This window comes from Pagrus pagrus (genome assembly GCF_965226575.1).
Source record: "Pagrus pagrus genome assembly, chromosome: 2".
In the NCBI taxonomy this organism is placed as follows: Eukaryota; Metazoa; Chordata; class Actinopteri; order Spariformes; family Sparidae; genus Pagrus; species Pagrus pagrus.
The window spans coordinates 16,738,765-16,761,056 of NC_140186.1; the positions used below are offsets into that span (position 1 = coordinate 16,738,765).

At 40.4% G+C, this 22,292-nt stretch overlaps 1 protein-coding gene across 2 annotated transcripts in view; it reads right to left on the minus strand.

Moving 5' to 3' along the window:
• ank2a (ankyrin 2a, neuronal) overlaps nucleotides 1-22,292 on the minus strand; it is a 95,262-nt gene that overhangs the window by 54,047 nt on the left and 18,923 nt on the right. The window contains exons 2-32 of one of the 2 annotated variants that reach the window (XM_084340646.1): nucleotides 20,244-20,345; nucleotides 12,091-12,189; nucleotides 11,209-11,307; nucleotides 11,018-11,116; nucleotides 10,723-10,908; nucleotides 10,338-10,361; nucleotides 9,849-9,857; nucleotides 9,206-9,304; nucleotides 8,749-8,847; nucleotides 8,533-8,631; nucleotides 8,236-8,433; nucleotides 7,927-8,025; nucleotides 7,724-7,822; nucleotides 7,439-7,537; nucleotides 7,014-7,211; nucleotides 6,829-6,927; nucleotides 6,550-6,648; nucleotides 5,702-5,899; nucleotides 5,349-5,447; nucleotides 4,860-4,958; nucleotides 4,651-4,749; nucleotides 4,465-4,563; nucleotides 4,282-4,354; nucleotides 2,994-3,120; nucleotides 2,807-2,885; nucleotides 2,551-2,654; nucleotides 2,188-2,223; nucleotides 1,386-1,610; nucleotides 1,183-1,281; nucleotides 531-685; nucleotides 79-290 (exon numbers count right to left, since the gene is read on the minus strand). In XM_084340646.1, the coding sequence (XP_084196772.1) occupies nucleotides 79-290; nucleotides 531-685; nucleotides 1,183-1,281; nucleotides 1,386-1,610; nucleotides 2,188-2,223; nucleotides 2,551-2,654; nucleotides 2,807-2,885; nucleotides 2,994-3,120; nucleotides 4,282-4,354; nucleotides 4,465-4,563; nucleotides 4,651-4,749; nucleotides 4,860-4,958; nucleotides 5,349-5,447; nucleotides 5,702-5,899; nucleotides 6,550-6,648; nucleotides 6,829-6,927; nucleotides 7,014-7,211; nucleotides 7,439-7,537; nucleotides 7,724-7,822; nucleotides 7,927-8,025; nucleotides 8,236-8,433; nucleotides 8,533-8,631; nucleotides 8,749-8,847; nucleotides 9,206-9,304; nucleotides 9,849-9,857; nucleotides 10,338-10,361; nucleotides 10,723-10,908; nucleotides 11,018-11,116; nucleotides 11,209-11,307; nucleotides 12,091-12,189; nucleotides 20,244-20,345 (3,510 nt within the window). Of the gene's footprint in view, nucleotides 1-78; nucleotides 291-530; nucleotides 686-1,182; nucleotides 1,282-1,385; nucleotides 1,611-2,187; nucleotides 2,224-2,550; nucleotides 2,655-2,806; nucleotides 2,886-2,993; nucleotides 3,121-4,281; nucleotides 4,355-4,464; nucleotides 4,564-4,650; nucleotides 4,750-4,859; nucleotides 4,959-5,348; nucleotides 5,448-5,701; nucleotides 5,900-6,549; nucleotides 6,649-6,828; nucleotides 6,928-7,013; nucleotides 7,212-7,438; nucleotides 7,538-7,723; nucleotides 7,823-7,926; nucleotides 8,026-8,235; nucleotides 8,434-8,532; nucleotides 8,632-8,748; nucleotides 8,848-9,205; nucleotides 9,305-9,848; nucleotides 9,858-10,337; nucleotides 10,362-10,722; nucleotides 10,909-11,017; nucleotides 11,117-11,208; nucleotides 11,308-12,090; nucleotides 12,190-20,243; nucleotides 20,346-22,292 lie in introns of those variants that run through there. The other variant, XM_084340645.1, reaches the window with a different exon arrangement.

A 22,292-nucleotide genomic window follows, 5' to 3' on the forward strand; every position in this document is an offset into this window, starting at 1 on the left:
TCAACATAGCTTTATTGGTTGCCTTCCCTATGAACATGCCACCAACTCATGTCTGGCTGAGAAATGCACTGTATGTACCTGAAGCCCAACTCTGATCTTTTTGGTGAGGGCTCCTTCAGGGAAGACAGCCTGGACCTGAGGCACAAGAGTGCTACTGAGGACCCCACCCTCTGGTCCAATGAAATGGCTGTCCTGCTTTATCCGTGACACCACCGCAAAATATTGTGGGAAGTCCCGGGTGATGATGCGGCATATTCTTTTCTTTTCAAGCTCCTCGGGGGAATCAAGCTCTGCAAAGATCAGAAATATTCAATACAAATACTCTATGAGCAGTTTTGAATATGGTGTTTCAGGTGTAAGATTATTTCAGTTCCTTCTCATTTATCACTTTCTCTACTTCCTGCATCCCATTATCACCCCAGCTGTGTAATCTAGAACTGTGTCCTGCTCCACTACTCTACTGTGACCAGTGTGAGGGCTTCATGTGATCTTATTGTGGCTTAAAGTTAGTTTTGCTGCTGTTTTCTTACTTTCATCCATGCCATTAAGTATCTGGTTCAGTTCCTCTTCAGTGAAGTCACAATGGTGTTCCCTCCAGCTCTCCCCTGTCTCACTCCTCAAGATCACCAGCTCTCTCTCTGTGCCCCGCAGAGCTGCAAAATGGGGGATCTCCACAATCACAGGCCTAAAAGGGACGAAAAGGTTAAGTCAAACTTTAATTGTACAAGTACGTTTGTGGGAACAGTTTGGCAGAGCTGGCTTTTTTCAGTGATAATATGAAGTTTGGGTTGATTTATGCACTTAGAAAAAAGAAAATAATTTATAAAAAATGAAAAGAAACAAAACAAAAAAAGATTCAAATTTAAAGTTTAAAAACTCATTTTCATGCGTAATAAAACAAGCATTTTCAGGAATTTGAATTTGACAAATGTTTAAACATAAAGAGAACATCCATTCCACATCGAGAGCAGACTCCAACTAGAAACAAATCTGGGGATTGGTAATATAGACTGAGGAAAGCACAGGGATAACTAAAAAAAAACAAGGCAACAAGGTATTTTATAGTAGCCTGAAACAAAGGAAGTAACAAAAAAAAAGGCAGGTGGACACAGTGAGTGGCAAATATGGGTGAGAATGTGACCACTTCCAGGATGGTAGGTTGCCCCCCAACCATGGTCATACCCGAGGAACTTGGTTCCTGGAGGACCCAGCTGCAGGATGCGACTGACCAAGCTCTCACCCTCATTTAGAGGGGGCGGAGCTGTGGGAAGGTGGAGCTTACTGATCCATACGCAGCACAGAGGAGGAGTGAAGAAGAAAATATGAACACACAAGATGACAGTGTAAACACACTCACACAGGCAAACACACACAAACACACTTACCCCAGGAACTGGGCTCCAGTGGGTCCTACTTCTATGATGCGACCAGCCAGCCCCTCACCCTCCACCATAGGAGGCATTGAGGCCAGACGGTGTCTTTTCACCAGCCTGCATGTCACCCGCGTGGGTGCAGAACATTTTCTTGGTGGCACGATGATTCGTAGGCCGTTGTGACGGCAACCACGCATGGCCCCGCCCCTGGCATCAACCATGAAGCTGACCAGGAAGCTGAAGAAAAGGTATTCAAGAAATTGAATAAACTGTTTTTTAAGATTGGTTGTTAATAAATGCACAGATATTAAGCCTGTTGACTATGAGCCTCCATGCAGACAAAGCATATTGACATTACAGTAAGAAGGAACTATTTTTATGACACCATTCAATACATATATAGCAACCAGCACAAGTCAGCAGATCTTTCATTCCAGCCTTGCTTTAGTTTTCTTCTATTGTTATGATTCATTCCACGCGGAATTGAATTTGCAAGCCAGGCAAGCAAAGAGGAGGGCACTGAATGAGACTCTTTTTCATCTGTCAAGAAGCATATAGTGAGCAAATATTACATATCTTCAGGCAATGCTCAAGTTTAAAGCAGTCAGATCTGCATCAAGATAAAATGACTTGTTAGGCACGTCTCTAGTTAACAAAACCTGCACCCTGGAAATATAAAGTCATGCATTAGGAAATCATGCTGACAGATAGGATGGAAATGAGAAGGTTATTTAATAGTGAATGAGAAAAAAAGGTAAGGTCACAGAGGAGAGAAAATAGAGAGAGTAGCCAAAAAAAAAAAAAAGAGTATCACCTGCTGTTGTCATGGTCTAGGCACGGAGAGGAACGGCTAGAAGCAGAATACAACAACACACACACGCACACAATCACAAACACAGCCAAGACAAAACAGTGCACAAAGAGGCAACAAGAGAAAAAAAACAAAAAGAGAATAAAGAATAAGTAAAAGTGACAAAAACCTGACCAGAGACAGAAAAAGACAGAGCAGCAAAGATTATAGAATGAAGAAGAGTAGAAAACACAGATGTGAAGGAGTGAGAAATAATATACGGAAAACTGAAAATTGGTTCAGAGGTGACTCATACACACCTTATAGTGAAAAAAGGAAATTTAAGTCTTTTACACCAGGAAACAGTGTAAATGTGTGTGTGTGTACCCAGAGTGTAGCAGAGTGGTAGACAGCACCACGTTATCAAGGTGCTCAGCACCCCAGCTCAGACGGTACGAGTCCTTCTCGTGCTCTCTAGACAGCGCTGACACCTACAGACCAACAAACATCAGCAGGTCAGTTAGAAACACAAAATCAAAATATTCTCAAATATTCTGAAAAAAGACTACCCTAAGTATGATCATCTTGGATGGCTTAACCAACAAGACGACAACCATACACTGTTTGTAGCCTTTGTCCTCACCTGGTGGCTTGTGAGCATGTCTTCAATGAGAACTCCTTCTCTCTGATGGAAACTTTGGTGAATGGGAGTGTGCTGCTGCCTGTTGGAAAAGCAAGTTGGAGTTTAATAATTTCTTTGTAGCTTTCTTACTGCTTGGATGTGCATCATGGCAAGTGAGTTTGTTAAGTATTTGTGTGCGACTCGTGACCTGTCTAGGTTGTGGCTCGTGTAGCTGAAGCCGTCCAGGTAGTGTCCCGGCAGAGAGTCGTCTCCCAGCTCTCTGAGATCCTCTGCTCTCAGATACTCCCCTCCATCACCCGTCATAGTGTCCTCGCCTTGGAAACAAAGATGCGACATTTGAGATAGGGTGGAGAAAAAAAACTGATTTTTATGACAAAATCATTTCAAGTGATTAAAGTTCTGTACGTTTCTGTCTCAGCTCACTGAACTGGTCATTGAGAACTTCCAGTCTTCAGTTTCAGGAACAACATTTTCCCCTTGCTCATTCTGACATGTTTCACTCATCAGAACAAACAGAGCCCTTGCAGTGAGACTCACAAATTATCTATGACGATCATTTGTAAAATGATCGTAAACTCTTTTGTGAAACAGGTCACTGGTTGTGAACAGGGTTAATATCATAAACTAAAAGTGAAAATAAATTGAAAATAAGCAAAGATAATATTGTCTTAAACTGAAAGTAAATAAAAATAATAACCTTTAAGAAAGACTGAAACAATATTGCCTGGTTACAGAACTCATCAAAAAAAATGAATGGACATTTATTTCAGTTTTAGCTTCGTAGTTTAGTTAGCAATAACGTATCAGGTGCCATTTTGCAAAACAAGGTTGCACAATGAAATGAAAGTTGCCTTGAAAATGATAAAAACTATAAAAACCTGAAAAAAGACTTCAAGACTTCGACAATCAGTGCCATGATCCATGATCATCTTAAGGTGTCATGATCATATCCACACACCACACACTTCATGCATTAAATTTCCACCATTGCATGAACACGCAATCAACAAAGTGATTGATTACATCCTGTAAACAACAGAGTGTTTGATCAAGGAATGTTCACTAATACAAAATCAGGTAAAATAACCACACAGGAACAAAAGTTGGCTATATTAAATGCACAGACTCTAGAGGCAAACAACCAGGAGATTACTCGTTTGTGAGTATAAGGCTAGAAATTAAATTCCCCAAACTCATTGTTTGAGCAAAACAAGCATTACTGCATACTACTACATCAATTACAATAACACTAATATAGTCCACACCATGCTGGCAGAGCAGCGCAGACATTTTGCAGTACCTTCCAGCTCCACAGACATCTCAGATAATGGCTCTTCTTCCAGCCTCAAAGCTACAAAACACACGGCTTTAAGACCCACAGCTACGAAACTACATCACCCACAATACACAGCTCGTAATAACTACTGAACAAAGGAAAAGTAAGCCAACCCTTTTTGCTTTTTAAATTAGCTTACCCTCTTCATCGGACACATCGAGGATCTCAGTCATGGTCTCAGGGACATTGAGCTTGTGTTTCTCTGTCACCGTCTGGTGTGAGCCCCCCATTCACAGTCATGGAAAAAACAACAGGAATAGACACAAGGTTATTGGGTATTCAGGAACATTGTAGACAAAACTTAATGAAATCACAAGCTTACCGTTGTGGTAGTGATGACCTCCTCTGTGACGACTTTCAGTGTGTCAACAACAGAGATGTATCCGAGACGTTTGGCAATAGACAGAGCCGTGTTTCCATTCTAACAGGAAGACAGGTGAAAGTGTTAATGTGAGATTAAAGTGACAATACTCATTGATTTTTTTTAATAAATACTTTTTTTTCTTACCACTGTAGTGGCATTGGGCTTGGCGCCATGTTGCAGCAACACATTGATAATGTGTGTGTTCCCTTGTTGTGCTGCCTGGTGAAGAGGTGTGTATCCATTCTGTAGAACAAAAGAGATGACATGAGATCTTTTCACTGTCAACCAAAGGAAACTATATTTTGTCTTGTGCTTATTCTTATTCTTGTCTTGTGCTACAAGATTGATTGTACCTTGGTTTTGGCGTTGACGCTGGCACCCTGCTGTAGCAGGAAATTCACCATCTTGGCATTTCCATAGTGACAGGCCACTATCAGAGGGGTATATCCAAGCTGAGGTGTAGAGAGGATGAGGAGGTTATTGGAAAAACTGTTATTTCCAAATTTGTCTGATTTGTTGTACCTGCTGGTGAAGAAGCTACAACAAACTGTCACAGATATAGTGCCCTCCCAATGATGTTAATGTATGATACGGATGTTGCCATGCCTCCCAAAAGCCAGCAGGTGGCAGTTATGCTGAACTTATATCTATGTGTTACTTTTTGTGGTTTACTGGTTGGGAGACTGCTGCAGTGAGTGCACGTAAAATAAGGCACATAACACTTAATATTCCCTTTAATTACAAATGCCTATGATTCTATGACTTCAAATCTGCTTCAAATGGAGTCTCCTTGAAAGAACATGATTAGTGACTATTTGTTGTTTGTGGTTGTGTGTTTGTACCTTAGTCTGCTGATCCAAGTTGGCATCATGTTTGGACAGTACTTCTGCTGCATTGACCCTGTCCTCTTGGGCTGTGAGATGCATAGGAGTCAGTCCACTCTGTAACATACAAAGTAGGACTTACAGTTAGTGTTACGTGGGGCACTACAGAAAAACACAAGCCTAAAACTCAATCCCTGCTGCGTACTCTGAACGGTTGCAAAAATAAACACACAAGACTCTGTTCTTAATTTAGCCGATTCCTGACAATGAGAGAACTAATTGTGCTACCCGGACCTTTAGTACTTGATGTCTCATTAGTATCAACACAAGTGTCTGACAAGTATTAGCATGCGTCATTGTTTGTGTGTGACCTTGGTGGCTGCGTTGACGTGAGCTCCTTTTCCCAGCAGCAGGCTGGCCATCTCAGCGTGTCCTTCCTGGGCTGCCAGGTGCAGAGGGCTGACCCCCTGCTTGGTCAGAATGTTGGTCTCTGCTCCGTACTGCAGCACCGCTAATGCAATTTTCGTCTGGTTCTTTTTGGCTGCGATGTGGAGAGGGGTGTAGCCGTTCTGCACAGGGAGGGAGGCGAACTGTTACATGCTATAACAACATAACATGTAAATTTCATCTTATTCATTTTAAAAAATGGCCGAAACAACAGGTATTTCTGTTTCTGTTTTTTTTTTTTTTTTTACAATGCAGCTCAAATCTCAAATAGGAAGAATATCTAAGGTTTTGCTATCAGCTAAAAAAAAAAAAAATCAAAAGGAAGGTGCAGGATTCACCAGACAAACTGCAGTACTTGATCACCAGGGCTGCAACTGACAATTATTTTAATTATTGATTCATCTGACACTTATTTCCACAAAGTAGTTTATAAAAGGTCAAAAAGACAAAAGACAAAAGTGAAAAATGCTCATAACATTTCATAAACATATCAAAGAGCCTGGAGTGATTTCTTCAAATTGCTTCTTTTGTCCATTCAATAGACTCTTCTATTTTAAATGACAAAGAAAAGCAGCAAATCTTTACATTTAAGAAGCTGGAACCAGCAAATATTAGACTGAGATGATTAATAAATTATTAATTTTCTTTTGATTGACTAATCAATTAGTCGACTAATCGTTGCACCTCTTTTGATCACAGAGTACAGTAACAGCCCTCGGTGAAGGCCGCACATACTATAAGTATTTTTCTTTTTTAAAATCCTTTGTCCAACCTTTGCAGCAGCATGATGCGATGCCCCTTTATCCAGCAGCAGCAGGGCTACGTCTTGGTTGTCATAATGAGCTGCCACATGCAGCGGAGTTAGGCCATTCTGTAAGAGGAAGCATTCAATTAAATTCTGTTATGGAACAGTGTACCTTTGGGATTTTGTTGTTTTTTGTCTTCCTGCTTACAACATCTTCATTGAAATGAATAACTTTGCACTAAAATCTAACTCTTTTATCAATACTCTATTATCAAATATAAATAATCCAGTTTTTTTTTGGTTCACCTTGCCAGCATCATCAGGCAGAGCTTTGCGTTGAAGGAGAAGTTGTGCTACATCGAGGCTTCCATATTTGGCTGCTACATGTAATGGAGTGAATCCTTTCTGTAGAGGGAAAAAAGAAAAGACTGTTGCAAACCTGCATGTCCAAACTGTTTAACTGTGAGCCTATATAAGAATCCTCTATTCACCTTCGTGGCCATTGAGTGTGAGGCTCCCGCCTCCAGCAGCACGGCAGCTGTCTCTACCTGGCCCTCTCTGGCTGAAATGTGGAGGGGAGTGTAACCGTTGGTGGTGGCAGCATCCGGATGAGCCATGTGCTGCAGCAGCAACTGGACAATGTCAGTTTTCCCCAAACGGGATGCAATGTGGAGGGGAGTCTGGTCCTCCTGTGGTTGAGGGATGAAAAGGTTGTACAAATATGAGTCAGAGAGTTAATATGAGAGAGAAACCAATGAAGCAGAGAGACAGGTAGAGGCAATGGAGTTAGGAAAACACACAGAGGCCAGAGCTGAGGCTAGCGACATCATGATGCAAGCCAGTGGATGAAATATGCTTATCTATGATAAACAGAAGGAAACAGTGATTAACTCTGATGAGGCGACAGCTGACTCACCCTGGCCATGGCATCCACCAACGCGCCATTCCTCAGCAAACAGCGAACCACTTCCATCTGACCTGCCCGTGCTGCCATGTGGAGAGCTGTCTCACCACGCTGATGTGCAGAGAGAGACAGAACATTTATGAGCATTAAGATGATGTGTGAAACACTTCTGAGAATACCTGCTAGGCAGCTGCATTAGGAGAACAGATGGTTGAAAAAAAGGCTGTTTAATTTGTGCCATATGTATTTCTGACTACTGACAACAGAGAGCTGAACAAATCATTTGTCAGTACTCACAATGTTACGGACGTCTGGAGATGCTCCGTTCTGTAGCAGGAGTAGAACGATGTTGAGGTGGCCCATGAAGGCGGCTACGTGGATGGGCGTCAGACCGGACTAGAAGATGAGAGAAAGAAGCAGGAAGATGAGCCTTCAGTGCAGGTTCTGTACAGAAAAATGGACTGCATTTAAAGATGCTATTCTGAGATAATGTGTCTCACCTCAGTAATGGCCTGAATGGAGGCTCCATATTTGACCAACAGCTCCATTACCTTCACCCTGTTTTTCTTACAGGCGATATGAAGAGGAGTGAAACCATTCTGGTAGAGAGAGCAACAAAGAAAAAAATATACATCGATAAATATACTTACATCTAGAGAAGGAAATGTAATTTTAATCTTTATTGTAAAAAACATACAAAGTATATGGTAAATAATGACTACATTTACAGGATATGACTTCTTTTTCACTGATGGAGAATGGTTACGTCTTACAGAAGAGACTGGTGTTGTTTCCCTGTGAGTACCTACCAGTGCTCTAATGTTGGGATTGGCCTTCTTGTCCAACAGTAGCTTGGTGACTCTGTAGTGGCCACAGTGAGCGGCCACGTGCAGCGCTGTGAGGTAGTCCAGTGTGACATCGTCAACAGGCGCCTTGTGCTGCAGCAGGAATTTAACGCACTCTACGTGGTCTCCTTGGGCCGACATGTGCAGCGGGGACAGTCCATTCTGTGTGAGGACAAAAGTGACGACACACAAGTAGATGCAAAAGGTCAGAAAAAGCAGGACATTGAAGATGGCCTGAGGATTTAGATTTGCATGCACTACCTTGGTTCTGGCTAAGATGGGAGCTCCTTTCTCCAGCAGAATTTCTACGGCTGGGTCATGTCCACTCCTGGCTGCACAGTGCAGGGGGGTCAGCCCATCCTGAAGAGGGCACAAACACATAAATATGTACGAAATGTAGACATGAATCCTGTTTTGACAAAAGAGGTAATTGCCAAGTGATTGATACGGGAAAAAAAAGAGAAATAAGAGTCTCACCCTGGTTTTAGCATCTATCTGGGCTCCTCGGTCCAACAGCAGGGCCACCATGTTGGTGTTGCCTCTCTTGGAGGCCACATGGAGAGGTGTTATCCCATTCTGGAAAGAAATAAAGGATTCAGTATATGATTCAGTTTACAAGGCAAAAATGCAATTCATGGTTGTGATTGGGAGCTGAATATCCTAGAATCTGTTTTAACAAAAGTTTGAATGATTTAGATTTCTGTTTCTGTTGAGTTGAGGACAATATCAGAAAGTTATATCACTAACTACTTATATCACAACCACTCAACTGTATTAAAAGAAACTGGAGCTAACCAGGTTAAAAACATTATAATCGTGACTACAATAATAGAACAAACTGTCTGCAAGCCTCAGTGTGAAAGTACACGTCAGGTTCTAATAGCTAGCAGTACAGAAAGTGTTGATTTGCTGAGAAGTGGAAACATGGCGCTACCCTGGCTGTGAAGTCCACAGCAGCTCCTCTGTTCAGCAACAGGGTGGAGACATTCACGTTACCATAGTGAGCCGCGATGTGCAGAGGGGTGAACCCACTCTGTTTAAGATGGACGAGGAGAGAGGAAGGAGAGGGGGGAAAGGAAGAAAGAGAAGATCGGTTGAAGCAGCAGGTTAGGAAAAACAGTTGCAAAAGAAGAAAGAAAGGAAGAAGGAAAGAAAGAAAGAAAGAAAGAAAGAAAGAAAGAAGATAAGAAAAGATCAGATTTCTCTGTAGCAGATACGGGAACAAAGCCTGATTCTACAGAAGCACTATTATCATTAGGCAGCATGCTGAGAAAAGAAACCAGACACGTCGGTGTAAGAAGAAGCATAAAGAATGAGCATACCCCCAAAATAGCAAATGCAATACATAATGCATGCAAAACCCCTGTAATTCTGCCATGCCTGCTAAAAAAAACAAATGGTGAGAAAAATAAAAGGGCTGAAAGTTAAACATAAAGGACATTAAAAAAACAAAACTGGACAAACACAAAGCAACTACGCACTATGTGTATCTGCTTGGACGGACAAATGGACATTTATATATGCTATAAATATATAGATCTCTACAGTACACAGTTGTAGGTGGGTTCACTCCTTACCTTCCCATTCTGATAGACATGGTGCAATTTAATTAAAAAACAGAGTTAACTTAAAGATCAACAACGTGTTTCAGAGAGGAAAAAAAACAACGGTATCAACGTGCTGAAGTACACATGCTGTAGGTAATGCAGAGGAAAAGAGCAGTAAATAAAGAGGTGACATTTTATTGAAAATATGTCAGTATTTCAGTTCAGAATCTGTAATGCTCATATATTTTAAAAACACAGAAATATAAAACAAGTCATCAATAACTAAAACACATTCTCTGTGATCTATTAATACAAAACAGTGTCTTTCACTGTCAGCCATGCAGGAGTGTGTAGTACAGCATAGTCGGCTGCATGCATTCATATTAAAGGTACATAATTCTGACATGCTTCACAAGTCCTCGTCAAATAAGGCACAGATCAGGACAAAAGAGCTGAAAGAGATGGTCAGAAGTGACAGAAAACAATTAAAATGAAGAGGTGATGAGTCTGAATGTATACCTCTGTGGTTCTATTGACCATCATCTGGTTAGGATGCATTAAAAGAGAAGGGGGGATAAAGGGTATAGGGTTGTTAGGGAAAGGGCTTAGCACCACAGTCACAAAAAACACAGGGTAAGTTTACAAAGTCACACAAACACAAAGAGGAGAAAAGGAAGGCATCCTAAGAGGCTCTGTACATTCATATTAATATAGTCATCAATAAAATTAATTAACCTCTCAACATGAAGAATTATCCTTTCAGTCGGATGCATTACGACACAATTCCTCGTCCCCCCTCCCATTTGTAACAAAACCATCCCCTCCTTACTGCTTCTATTGTCCCTCTATCTGTCGCTCCACCTCCACCATTCTCCCTCCCTCCATCAGTTTCTCCCTCCCTCACCTTAGACTGGACGTCAGCGTTGTGGTCGTTCTGGAGCAGCAGTGCGGCAGACTTTGTGTCGTCCTTGCGGGCTGCGATGTGCAGGGCCGGGAGGCGGACCTTGCCCTTGGTGTCGTGCTCCAGCAGCAGCGAGACCACTGAGTTGTGGCCCTGCTGGAGAGCGATGGCCAGGGGAGTGAAGCCATCCTGGAGGAGCGGAGAAGAAGGAGCAAGAGGGAAAGTGGATAAGGGAAGCATTTAGCTTTACAATCTGTATAAGTCAACATATATGCAGGTGTTTTAAACACAAACATACCTCTGTTGCAATGCTTTGGTTGCCTTCATTTTCTAACAGGTATCGCACCACCTCCAAGTGACTCTCCTGGGCTGCCATGTAGAGCGGAGTGAAGCCATTCTGTCGAGGTAAACACGCACACATATATGGTGTAAGATCATATTATTGGTGTTACACATTTTTTAGATTCTGATCATCGATGAACTTCTGACCTGTGACTGAGAGTTGATATTTGCTCCTCTCTTCACCAGTAGTCTCACTACTTCTTTTTGTCCAGCCAGTGAAGCGATATGGAGGGCCGTGTTTCCTTTCTGCAGAGGAAAACAGGGTTATGGCCACAAGCCAAATGTGTATCCTGTGTGTGTGTGTTGGCATTAACACCTTAAAAATCAGAGCAGGTTGACAGAGAGGCAGGTGTAAAACGTGTAATGGACACAAAAACCTCCAGTGGGGTAAGAAGTATTCAGATCCTTACACCCAAGTAAAGTAAGTTGCATGTTGATGATACACAAATGTTTTGATCTCATATGTGTTTGTATTTCAGGGCGTGAAGGTTACCGACTGATTAGTATTAAAGGCCAAATTCATGGGCAGCAGGGCGACAGATTCCTTGCCAGCTGCTAAGTGTTGCAAGCCTTTAAACGTGACACATTCGGCATCCACAGAGTCAGGCTGCTTACCCCACACCCACTCTCATCCCTCTCTTTCCTTTCCGGTAAAGGTAGAATATCTAATATCTAATATGATACAGTCATGTGTCTACTTAGAGTAGAGACGCACATGAGACATTCTTGTTGGATTTCCTGGAGAACATGACTTGACTTTCTCCCTCTTAAACTCCACCCCTTGTGAATCAAGTTTCATAGTTCAAGACAGAAGCAGTGATTTACATAGCATTTTGCAACTGATACCACTTTCATCTCCTGCTTTCTCTTTCCATCACTCTGTCACCCAGCTATCACTGTCCTCCCTCCCTCCCGCCTCCCTTTTCTTTCCACAAATATATCCTTGATTTAGAGCTAAAGAGCCAACTGTGATATGTTCATGTCTGGAAAGTCTAAAAGCATAGTAACTTGCGTAACATTAAAATGCACCTTAGTTGAGGAGTCAACAGGTGCTCCTCTCTCCAGCAGCTCTTCCACTAAGTCCTTGTGTCCCTCTTTTGCAGCCAGATGTAGCGCATTCAGACCATTCTGGAGGGAAAACAAAAAGAAAACATCAGCATACGACTTCAAGAAAACAAACCTGGTGAAACAAAAGTGATTATTGCTTAAACGTAGGGACACATGATATTATGATTATAAATCATATTGTGATTTTTTTTCACAAACGTTTTCATTTTCACTTTCACTAAAAAAAGAACCTATTCAAATCTTGATGGTGTGAGATTTGTTGGGGTCTGTACCAAACAAATATGATTTCTCACATCTGGAGAAAAAGTAGACCAGGGCATCTCTGCAGCACTACAGTACTTCATTATACACGTTTGACCTTTTGCAAAAAAATTGCAGCTACTGCTATTTGGATATTGCAATATCACGATTACAAGAATATTTCAATTAATTGTGCAGCCATACATACGTAAATAGTCCTCAACAAGTTACATTACAAAGAGCTTTTCCAATAAAAACAGTACCTGCTTTAGAATAGACAGAATATACAAGGAGTGCTGCACAATCTGGTGCACTGAAATAAAGTATTCCCTCAATCCATGCATACCATCCTTGTTAAGTCTACAGCATAATATAAAGTCTTGATGCGTCATGCTGTTATGAGGCAATAATGTGAGGTGCTGTACTGAATTACACTATATTGTACAGATGTGATGATGTTTCTTTAAGATTACATTACAAAAATGTTTTTTTTTTTTAAATGTCGTGTAAAGTATGAAGGTGAAAACAAAATTCAATACATGTTTTACTAAAAATATAAAATTTCAATTATTTTGGACATTTGGACCATTATTTCTGGTGAAAGTCATGCTCTTCACATTGATTTAACATTCATTTGTCTTAGGTGGTGCCCAAAATGGCTTGGGTGCTGTGCCTAAGCCTTATAATGGCAGGTAAAAACCCTGCACGTCGCATTGTCACAGCAGGATAATGCAGTTATCAGATCTGCAGTTCTGAAAAATGTCAATACACAAACAAAAAAAGAAAAGAGAAGCTTATTTCTAAAAATGTTTGGCGGGATTATCATCATCATCCAGCAACTCAAACACGAGAAGTGCTGCATCAGTCAAGAGAAAATATCTCCATCAGGCAGGTTTGGTGTGAGCATTTTGATCAAAGGCCTCTGATCCAACAACCAGAGCTACAGGTTACAGCACAAGAGGAGGAGAGTGTAAATGCTTCATGCTGACAGGCAATCTCAACACAACTGATGTATTTACACAACACACAAGTGCAAACAATTTCCTCTGAGATAAAAAGATCTAAACACCCAAAAGAATGATTCACCTCATCCTCTTCTTCCTCCATACTGCGCGGCGTCTCGCTGAAAAGCGAGTATTTAAAACCGTGACCTCGTTCTTATCCTTCTGGTTTCCTTCTTCGTTTCTCAAAACCAAGTGTCAAACTCTCTCCGTCTTCTCTGTCCGTCTCTCTATCTTTTGCCTTCTTCAATGGTGCGCCAAACTGGGTTTAGAAGTGATGGGGCTCCCGACCATCAACAGCGGTCCTCCGCCTCCTTCCACAACTCCTCCCCTGGTTTAGATCCAAGCTTCAGCGACTGTCTGCCTCCTTTCCCCCCCTGCAGGCTCTCTCAGATGGGTTTCAGAGAGGAGCTGTGCCTCCTGGTTCTGAAGGCTCTCCTGGCACTGATGTTGGAGAGGAGCTGTTATGTTGCTAACACCTCAATCATTGCACCCTTCCTTTGCTCGTGCACATACCTCATGCACAAACACGCAAGCACACACACACACACACACACACACACACACACACACACACACACACACACACACACACACACACACACACACACACACACACACATAAATTACGAAATCAGTACTCGTGTACACACATACGCTCTCTCTCTCTCTCTTCTCTCTCTCTGTCTCTCTCTCTCTGAGTTGCCAAATGCCAAACAGCCAAAGGGGTGTCATGTTTCTGCACAGTCATAGAGGGTATGTAGGACACACAGACACACGTATACGTACACGCACACGGATACGCATACACACACACACAAACATGGATACTCATATTTAGAAGCTACTGAAAATGTCAACCTTTCAGAAAGATAAAAGAGGGCATTCCTCAGAGGCCAAAGTTTGTAAGTGAGTGTCTAGCCAAGTGAGTGACTGTCGGAGATACAGTATATGACATGACTTTAAAAGGTTAAAGCAAGAGCCACACTCACGTCCTAGAAAAAGCATTCTTCAAAAGTTATAGGTGTCGTTATGCAATAAGTTCCTAATAGGCTCTTCAAATTGTGACAAGAAGACCTTAAAAAATAAACTGTACTTGTATTCTACTTAAGAAAACTGACACAAATGATCCTTTGGCTGCTTTGGTGTAGCTGTTTGCTAATTCTATATTGCATGGACATGTGGGATTACTTTGTCTTACTTTATTGATGATTTGTCAAATTGTAACCACACCCTGCATATTTATGTTTAAAAATCAATACAAAATTGATCACAAAAAACAAAAACAAATGACCCTTTGGTCCCGCATAAGATTATTGACCAAATTGAGTCAGCAGGAATTAATCTGAAGAACTATTTTAATGCTGTATATAAGGAAAGTAAAGTCATACTTTAAATATTTTGTCCTGGTTGTAGTTACATTACACACACCACACTGGGCTGCATTTAACATTTAAATATTTTATAAAGAATTTATTTGTCTTTTTAAAAAATTAATAAATACATCATTAAGTCAATAAAATGTCAAAGAAACATGAAACATGCCCAGAAACCAACCTTTTACTGAAATGTACTGTATTGTAAAGCAAATATAAGGATTTTTTTTGCTAAATGAATTGAACAATCCATCCCATACCAAATTACCTAGATAGACATCTGTGTGAGGCACACAAAATCACACTGACCTCATTTCCTTTTGTGGACTTCATCGCAGCCTAGCTCATTATTATGGACCATGGCTGCAACTGACTATTATTTTCATTAGTGATTAATCTGTAGAGTTTTTTTTAATATCATAAATCAATTAATATTATAGTCTATAAAATGTCATTAAATAATAAAAAATGCCCATCAAAATCTCAAATTGGTTATTTTGTCAGGAAATAAGTGAAAAAAAAAGTGCCAGAACACATTTGAGAATGCATAACCAGTTTATTATTGGCTTTTCAAAAAAAAAAAAAAAAAAAAGTTTTTAACTTGACCCCTATTTTTTCCTTGGGAGAAAAAAGAACTACTGGGAGAGTAGATTGCTTCAACCAGCAGCCACAAAACAGGCTGCAATACGTAATCTGAAGGCATCTTTAACAGTCAAAGTCTGTGCCATTAAAGTGCTTGTTTTACTACTGACAGTCACAGATTGCTATTCTAATTATTTGATAACGATATGTAAAAGGATCTTAACATTAAAGAGTAAGATCCTTTTTGATTTACCAGGAAAAGCTCCAGTGTTGCTCTTTTCAAAGCTACTGGACTCCTTTGTTAAAAATAGACACTTTACCTAGCGGGGAATGGGAGTTTCTGGTCTATAAAGTGCCTCGATCACTTATTTTGTTTATGTTATTGTGTGACTTTGGTGTTTTAATACATCAGCTTGGAACTGACAGACAGCATTTTGTAGCTATTAGTCATTTAGACCTGAAATTACAAAAAAATAGGGCCCAGGTTTAAAAAATACTGGGTTTATCAACTGATTGATTTACTGACTCACCCTTTCAGAATACCATGGACATCATCATTTTATCATCATCATCATCATCATCATCATCATCATCATCATCATCATCATCATGCGTTGGGTGTGGTTATACTGAGCTGGAGATGCTCGTCATTCTCTGCTGTGGATCATTTCCCTTCAGTAAGTCATTCATCACATTATACAGTCAGTCGGTGACATTTTCACCACAGTGCCAACAGACAAGATGAAACGACTTCCAAATGTGAGACTAGATGCTCTTTCCTGCCGTTTGAAAGTTTCAGTTTCGGCCATCAGTTCAGAAATGACGGACTCACTGACACAGCAAGAATTAGGTAATCTTATTAGAGCGTTTCAATCACATTTCAACCATCATGTATTCCAGGAGAGACAAGCAAAACCCCCAACGCGCTCACACATACTGATCTAAATCTCCTTTTCCTCTGAATCCTCTGAGCTGTAAGTGAAAGCTTCATTTAGCTAATGGAAGTTCAGCCCGATGTGGTGATCCCTGGCATTTTGTAGTGCTTCCTGGCAGCAGGGACGCTGTTGAGCTCCGTCCAACGCAGATTAATAATCACGCCCTTATGACCGCTGACCTTTGCTATAATCGCATATGATAAATAAAGTTTATTTGGTGTTGTTTATACAGGCCAAAGTGCCAGAGGGGGTGACTATTAGAGGAAAAAGAGAAAATAATGTAAATGCATGCAGATTAAAAAATAATATCACTCACCGGGGATTAACATTTGGGTAGATTAGAGGGGGAAGTCTGGCCTTTAATTTGTGAGGACATGAAAACGAAACAGCTCACACACACAAACACAAAAATGACACACTCATATGGGACAAACTCTCACACACATAAACACACAGATACTGCCTTTCCAAAATGATCGTATAACATAAACATACATATACATGCTTGTGTGGGAGATACAGTTTTCTGCCAAGAAGGTGTTTTGTGTATCTCATTCATAAAATCTGTGCAACAGTTTGACTGTGTGATTTGGCCGACAGGACAGCGTATCTCTCTCTCGCTCTCCTTAACTAACTTGGACAGCCTTCTGCCCTTGGCACCAGACTCTGGCCCTCCACCCTGTTGCTGCTTTCTAGGATCTGACTCTTCGGTTATTAATGAACACACACCGCCGAGGGTAATGCTCAAAATTCCTGCGTGACGTTCCAGCGTCTCCCGCTGACTTCCAGATGTAGTTTGACTTAAGTCAAGGGACCACTGATGATGTTACATTCTGCTTTTATATATTTTAGGATACAGTTCCTGGTTCATATCCGATAACACCAGTGAAAGTAGTAGTTTACGTTGTGGATGTTTTTCTGTAACCCTTACGGAAGTAAATATTGTCATTTACTGAAACATAAAATGTAATATATCAAAAATACATTTTAATATACAAGAGGAGTCCACATATATGTGACCAAACATGCCAAAATATTATCATCTTGTTTCAAGAATATATTGAAAAATATAAGGAATATACATTTTGATAATACATTGGTAATATATACTAATTTGCACTAAATAAATTATCATTTAGAAAACATATTTTGCAAATATTTGCACATAATTTATTTTTGAAAAATACATGGTAACATCTTTCACTATATATGTAAAATGTCATTATATAGAAATAAATACATATATAATATGGAGATTTACTAATTTTAGACATACTGTAAACCTGTGTAATAAGTAATAAAAAGGTGAAATTGTCATTATAACACTGTTTAATTTACACAAATAATGGAAATAAACAGAATGTCAATATATTTGATCGATCTATATGAAAAAATATATTTCTGTTGCATAAGGTACCATACTGTACTCTGACTATTACGAAAACAGGATGTTATTCCACCATTGACTATTATATGAACAGTTCCTATTTAATCCAAGTGATAACACTGTGCTTGAAAATAGATGATCGGTTGAGTTTCCTTAACTTCAAAGTTACAGCACATTTGTTGCAGATTGTTACTTCCAGTTAACCAGACCGCGCATGTTTAGATTTATATGATGTTTTGTCTAATCGACAGAGCTCTGACTTCACCGACTGCAACGCTGACGGCACTCTTGCAGTTAATGGTTCTGTAATTGTGTGGAGTGCTTTTCCTCTGACAAGATTTTGATCCATTCATTTCCTTGAAAGCAATTTTGTGGCTAATCATAAGTAACATGATACTTCTGAATGATCACCTAGTATCATTGTGGAACTGGTTGTGGAAATCGGTATGTCCTTGAAAATATGGTTCAGCTGGCGTCAAATCTGGGCAACTGTGAGTTAGCATTGTCAGGATGTTCATACAACTGTGTTCTACACAAACATACATCTGGTTTACATGTGGCAGACCCTCCGTAGTCATAAGTATGATCATACACCTCAGTTTGACAGACAAACACGTCTGGATATAAAATGTTTTTCATTAAGCTGTGATAGAGGAGCCGTGAGCATGTGATCATGAAGACGTACTGGATGACTAGTAATCAGACACAGTATCACTGTCAAGCTACATGCCTGGAGTAAGAATATATGTACTGGACTCGTAGGAATGTCTGTATGTATGTGTGTAAGCCTGTGCATGCATTTATGTGTAGTCAGAAACACACACGGTAACATGCACACATGGATTTACAATTATGTAATGTAAACAGGAAATAACATGAAGAAGGAAAATATGCTCAGAAGTGTGTCTCCAAAAGTTTTATTCACTGACTTTGTCAATGCGCGTGTGAGTGTGTGAGTGTGTGTGTGTGTGTGTGCGCGAGTGAGTGAGTGAGTAAGAGAGAGAGAGAGAGAGAGAGAGAGAGAAAGTGATAGTGCAATCATATGATCAGTTCTCTAATACAAAGTAAGATAAGCTACCATCAAATGCTTAAGGCCAAGGTCATAGCTAAGTTGTATTCTTCTCTTGGGACTCTCTAACAAAGTTATATCTACTGCAATACTTATATTGGCAACTGTCTCTCAGAAACACACACACACACACATAGAGAGAGAGAGCATGAGTGGGATATATATGAAAATGTCACTCGCATTTTTGGTCACCTGACAGGGGCTCAAATGTGATCATCTGACCCCTGACAGATGAAGGGCAGGGATATCCTGTTGCAGGCTGAGGAGTTGTGTGTGTGTGTGTGTGTGTGTGTGTGTGTGTGTGTGTGTGTGTGTGTGTGTGTGTGTGTGTGTGTGTGTGTGTGTGTGTGCATATGTGTTTGAGAGACTGTGTAGAGTCAGGCTTCCCTTTTGGTGCACAAAACAAAACCCATGGTGTCCATGACAACAAATAGTAGAGCTATGCGTGGGCAGTTGCCACTTCCTGTCTGCCAGCCAATGAGAGCCAGGTGTATAAATAGTTGCTATTAAACTCCTGGAAAATTACAAAAGGCCACAGCAATGAGACAAAATGTGAGGAGCTGATGATATGCACGGCTACACACAACACAACACACACACAGACTCACGTAGGCACACTACTTTAAGCTACCTTGTGACTACTGTAAATCATCCTGACATTAGGCGGGGGATCTAGGGGGAAGCATTTTGCACCCTCCCCAATCCCTCCTCCTCAGTGGAATGCGGGTGAGGGTAGGGGGTGAGAGCAGCTGTCCGTGGGGACACAGACCCATCAAATGCAGCAGGGATTGGATGGAAGAATGGGTGTGGCGTAACAGGGGTAGAGCAGGGGGGTGATTGTAGATGTGGTTATTATGATCTTGTGAGGGCGGCCTGGCAGGTTAAGGTATGCACTGACCGAGTTCAGTTGTGTGATGCCACCGTGACACAGCAGAGTCAAGGTTAGATTCAGCAGGTTTCACAGACAAACCAGTTCACAGCTCTGACCCACTAATGTGACAGTAAGCATGTAATGAATGTGGTGCATGTTATACAACCATACGTTCTATTAAACAGAAGATTTCAGACGTTTTTGGTGTGCTTACTCTGACCAGATGTGGTTGTGTTTGATATCCAGAACACAGTCTGTATTTCATGACTTTATGACCTTACATTTACCTCTCATGCATTTTGTTGCTATGCGTGTGAATTTGTCTACTACAATCCATATATATATTATATATTCTCGCACACAACTGAACAACATACATGAACACTACTTGCCTGTCAGTGTTTTGAACAATCAAATATTCTCCATAAAGGCCATTATGATGCAAATAATAATAATAACAATAATAATAATAATAATAATTGGTCCTGATGTATTATTCACAGGTAGCTACATTGTTGTAGCGTGGTGGTCCATTTGCAAAGATAACACCTCGGACACAACCCTCTTCATACATTGTAAATGAAAACAGAAACATCATCAAGCACCAGATGTTAGGCGTAGCCCCTGTTGGGGCTGGTGAGAAGTTTTCTTACCTGGTTACAGGTGCTGATGTCAACTCCATTTTTCAGGAAGTCGAGGACTTTGTCAATGTTCCCCGCTCTGGCAGCTCGCAGGAAACTGGTGTTACTGTCAGACTGGAGAAATGAAGATAGAAAGGAGGCTGATATTATGAACAGGAAGACAAGCATGTTTATAGTTTTAGTGTTTTATTAAGTTTGAGATCTACTTTGGTATTTCTGGTAGAGGTGGAATATGTATAAAGGTAACAGTAAGGGTTGGTTTGAGAACGTATTCGCTCATTATATATTTATTATAATATATATTTTATTTGATTATTTAAAAGTCATTTTTAACATAGGGTTTTATTGAGTTATGTTTACATAGACATCTGCATTCAAAAATTCAACTCAGTTTAGAAAGATGGATGTGGTTTGTTATTGCTCTGGATGATGGGAATTAATTTGATATAAAAAGCTAACATAGGTTCAGAGAGGGTTTAATGGTTATTATGGATGTCAGACTTCCTGCTTGTATCAATAGTATGTCTGAGTAGGCTTTTTCTAAATTTAACCACGAGCCATCAAGGATGCACAAGCAGCTGCAACACACACATACAAACACACACACACAAAGACACACGTGCTCTATTTTTTGCTCATGTGAACGTACGCATGGAATTCAAAGTTTCTCACTGAACTCCTCAGGTACAATGTTATACACCCATCAACTATCAAAGCTGACAGTGCCAGCATAGTAAGATCACAGTGTTTTTAGAAGTTTAAGTTAATTTTGTAAAAAGAAATAAAACACATAACAACAAATATAACTTGAAGTTTAATTGAAGATAATGGTTAAAAATGCATAAAGTTTTGTACATAAATCATTGATGAATTGCAATTTCTAAGTCGTAATGTATCTGTGATGAGCCAAAATCAGTCTAAGTATGCGCCTTGTGACAAATTAAAGGCAGCAAATTTTATATTTTTTTAATTGTCAATGCATCGGGTGGTTATTTTCCTATTATTAAATGATTTGTTTGGTTTATAAAATGTCAGAAATTGTGAAAAATGCACAGAAACTCAAACAACACTAAAATTAATTTCTCTATCACACTAAGTAACACAAAGAAAAGCAGCATCTGATAAACAGAAAGGAGGAAATGTTTTCCTCTTGAATGATGATTCATGCAATTAATCAGACAGAATAGTTGATTAATTTCCTATGGATCAACTCAATGTTAATTAATCGATTTATAATGAACTTTTACAAAGATATTACCTCACAAACTTTACAGAGCTCCTATTGTACAACATGAATGCCACACTACTGTTGCAAAGGTAGCCATGGCTCCATTGATTTAACAGAGTGTTGACGAGCTTTAAACGTCTTTAGTGGGGTTAAGACCGCAACATGTCAATCAAACACACACCGGGTGTCAACTTATGAGGTCAGACCCATCAAACTCCCCATCGCACGTCTCGGATGAGGCCACACCCCTGAAAGGGATCAAGGGTCAAACCTCTCACATGTGATGTCACCACACACACACGCCAGCAGGAAAGAGATTAACACAACATCTCCTCAGTGCAACATTTGTAACAGAAAAGCTGATAACCATTGTTTCTCTCTCCGTCTCTTACCAGTGAATCATCAGCATCAGAGGCAGAGTCAGCAGCTCCGTAGTAGTCAGTGTGATGGTTCTTTAACGCTCTATCTGATCCACAGACCTGACATGTTGCTGCATTGCCATGGTTAACACCCAAATCAGGTAATAATCCTCCAGCTGTGTCTGAAAACTGTTGCCTTTCTCTACTTGGCTCACTGTATGGATGTATACAGTCCACCAAAGTCCACTCTTTGCAGTTTCTCACTTTGCTTCCTGAAGTTAAAAGCCTCTCCAGCCCACTTTCCTGATGTTTCGCTGCATCAGTCAATCTTAAGATCCATTAAAACTGGTCAGGTCTTCTTTCCGAATCTTACTTACGTCCTATCACCACCACTCCTTCCCCTCTCTGTGCCCCTCATCCCTTGCCCGGCCAAAACGCCTCAGTCTTGGATACCTTGTAGTGTGTGAGCTGAGC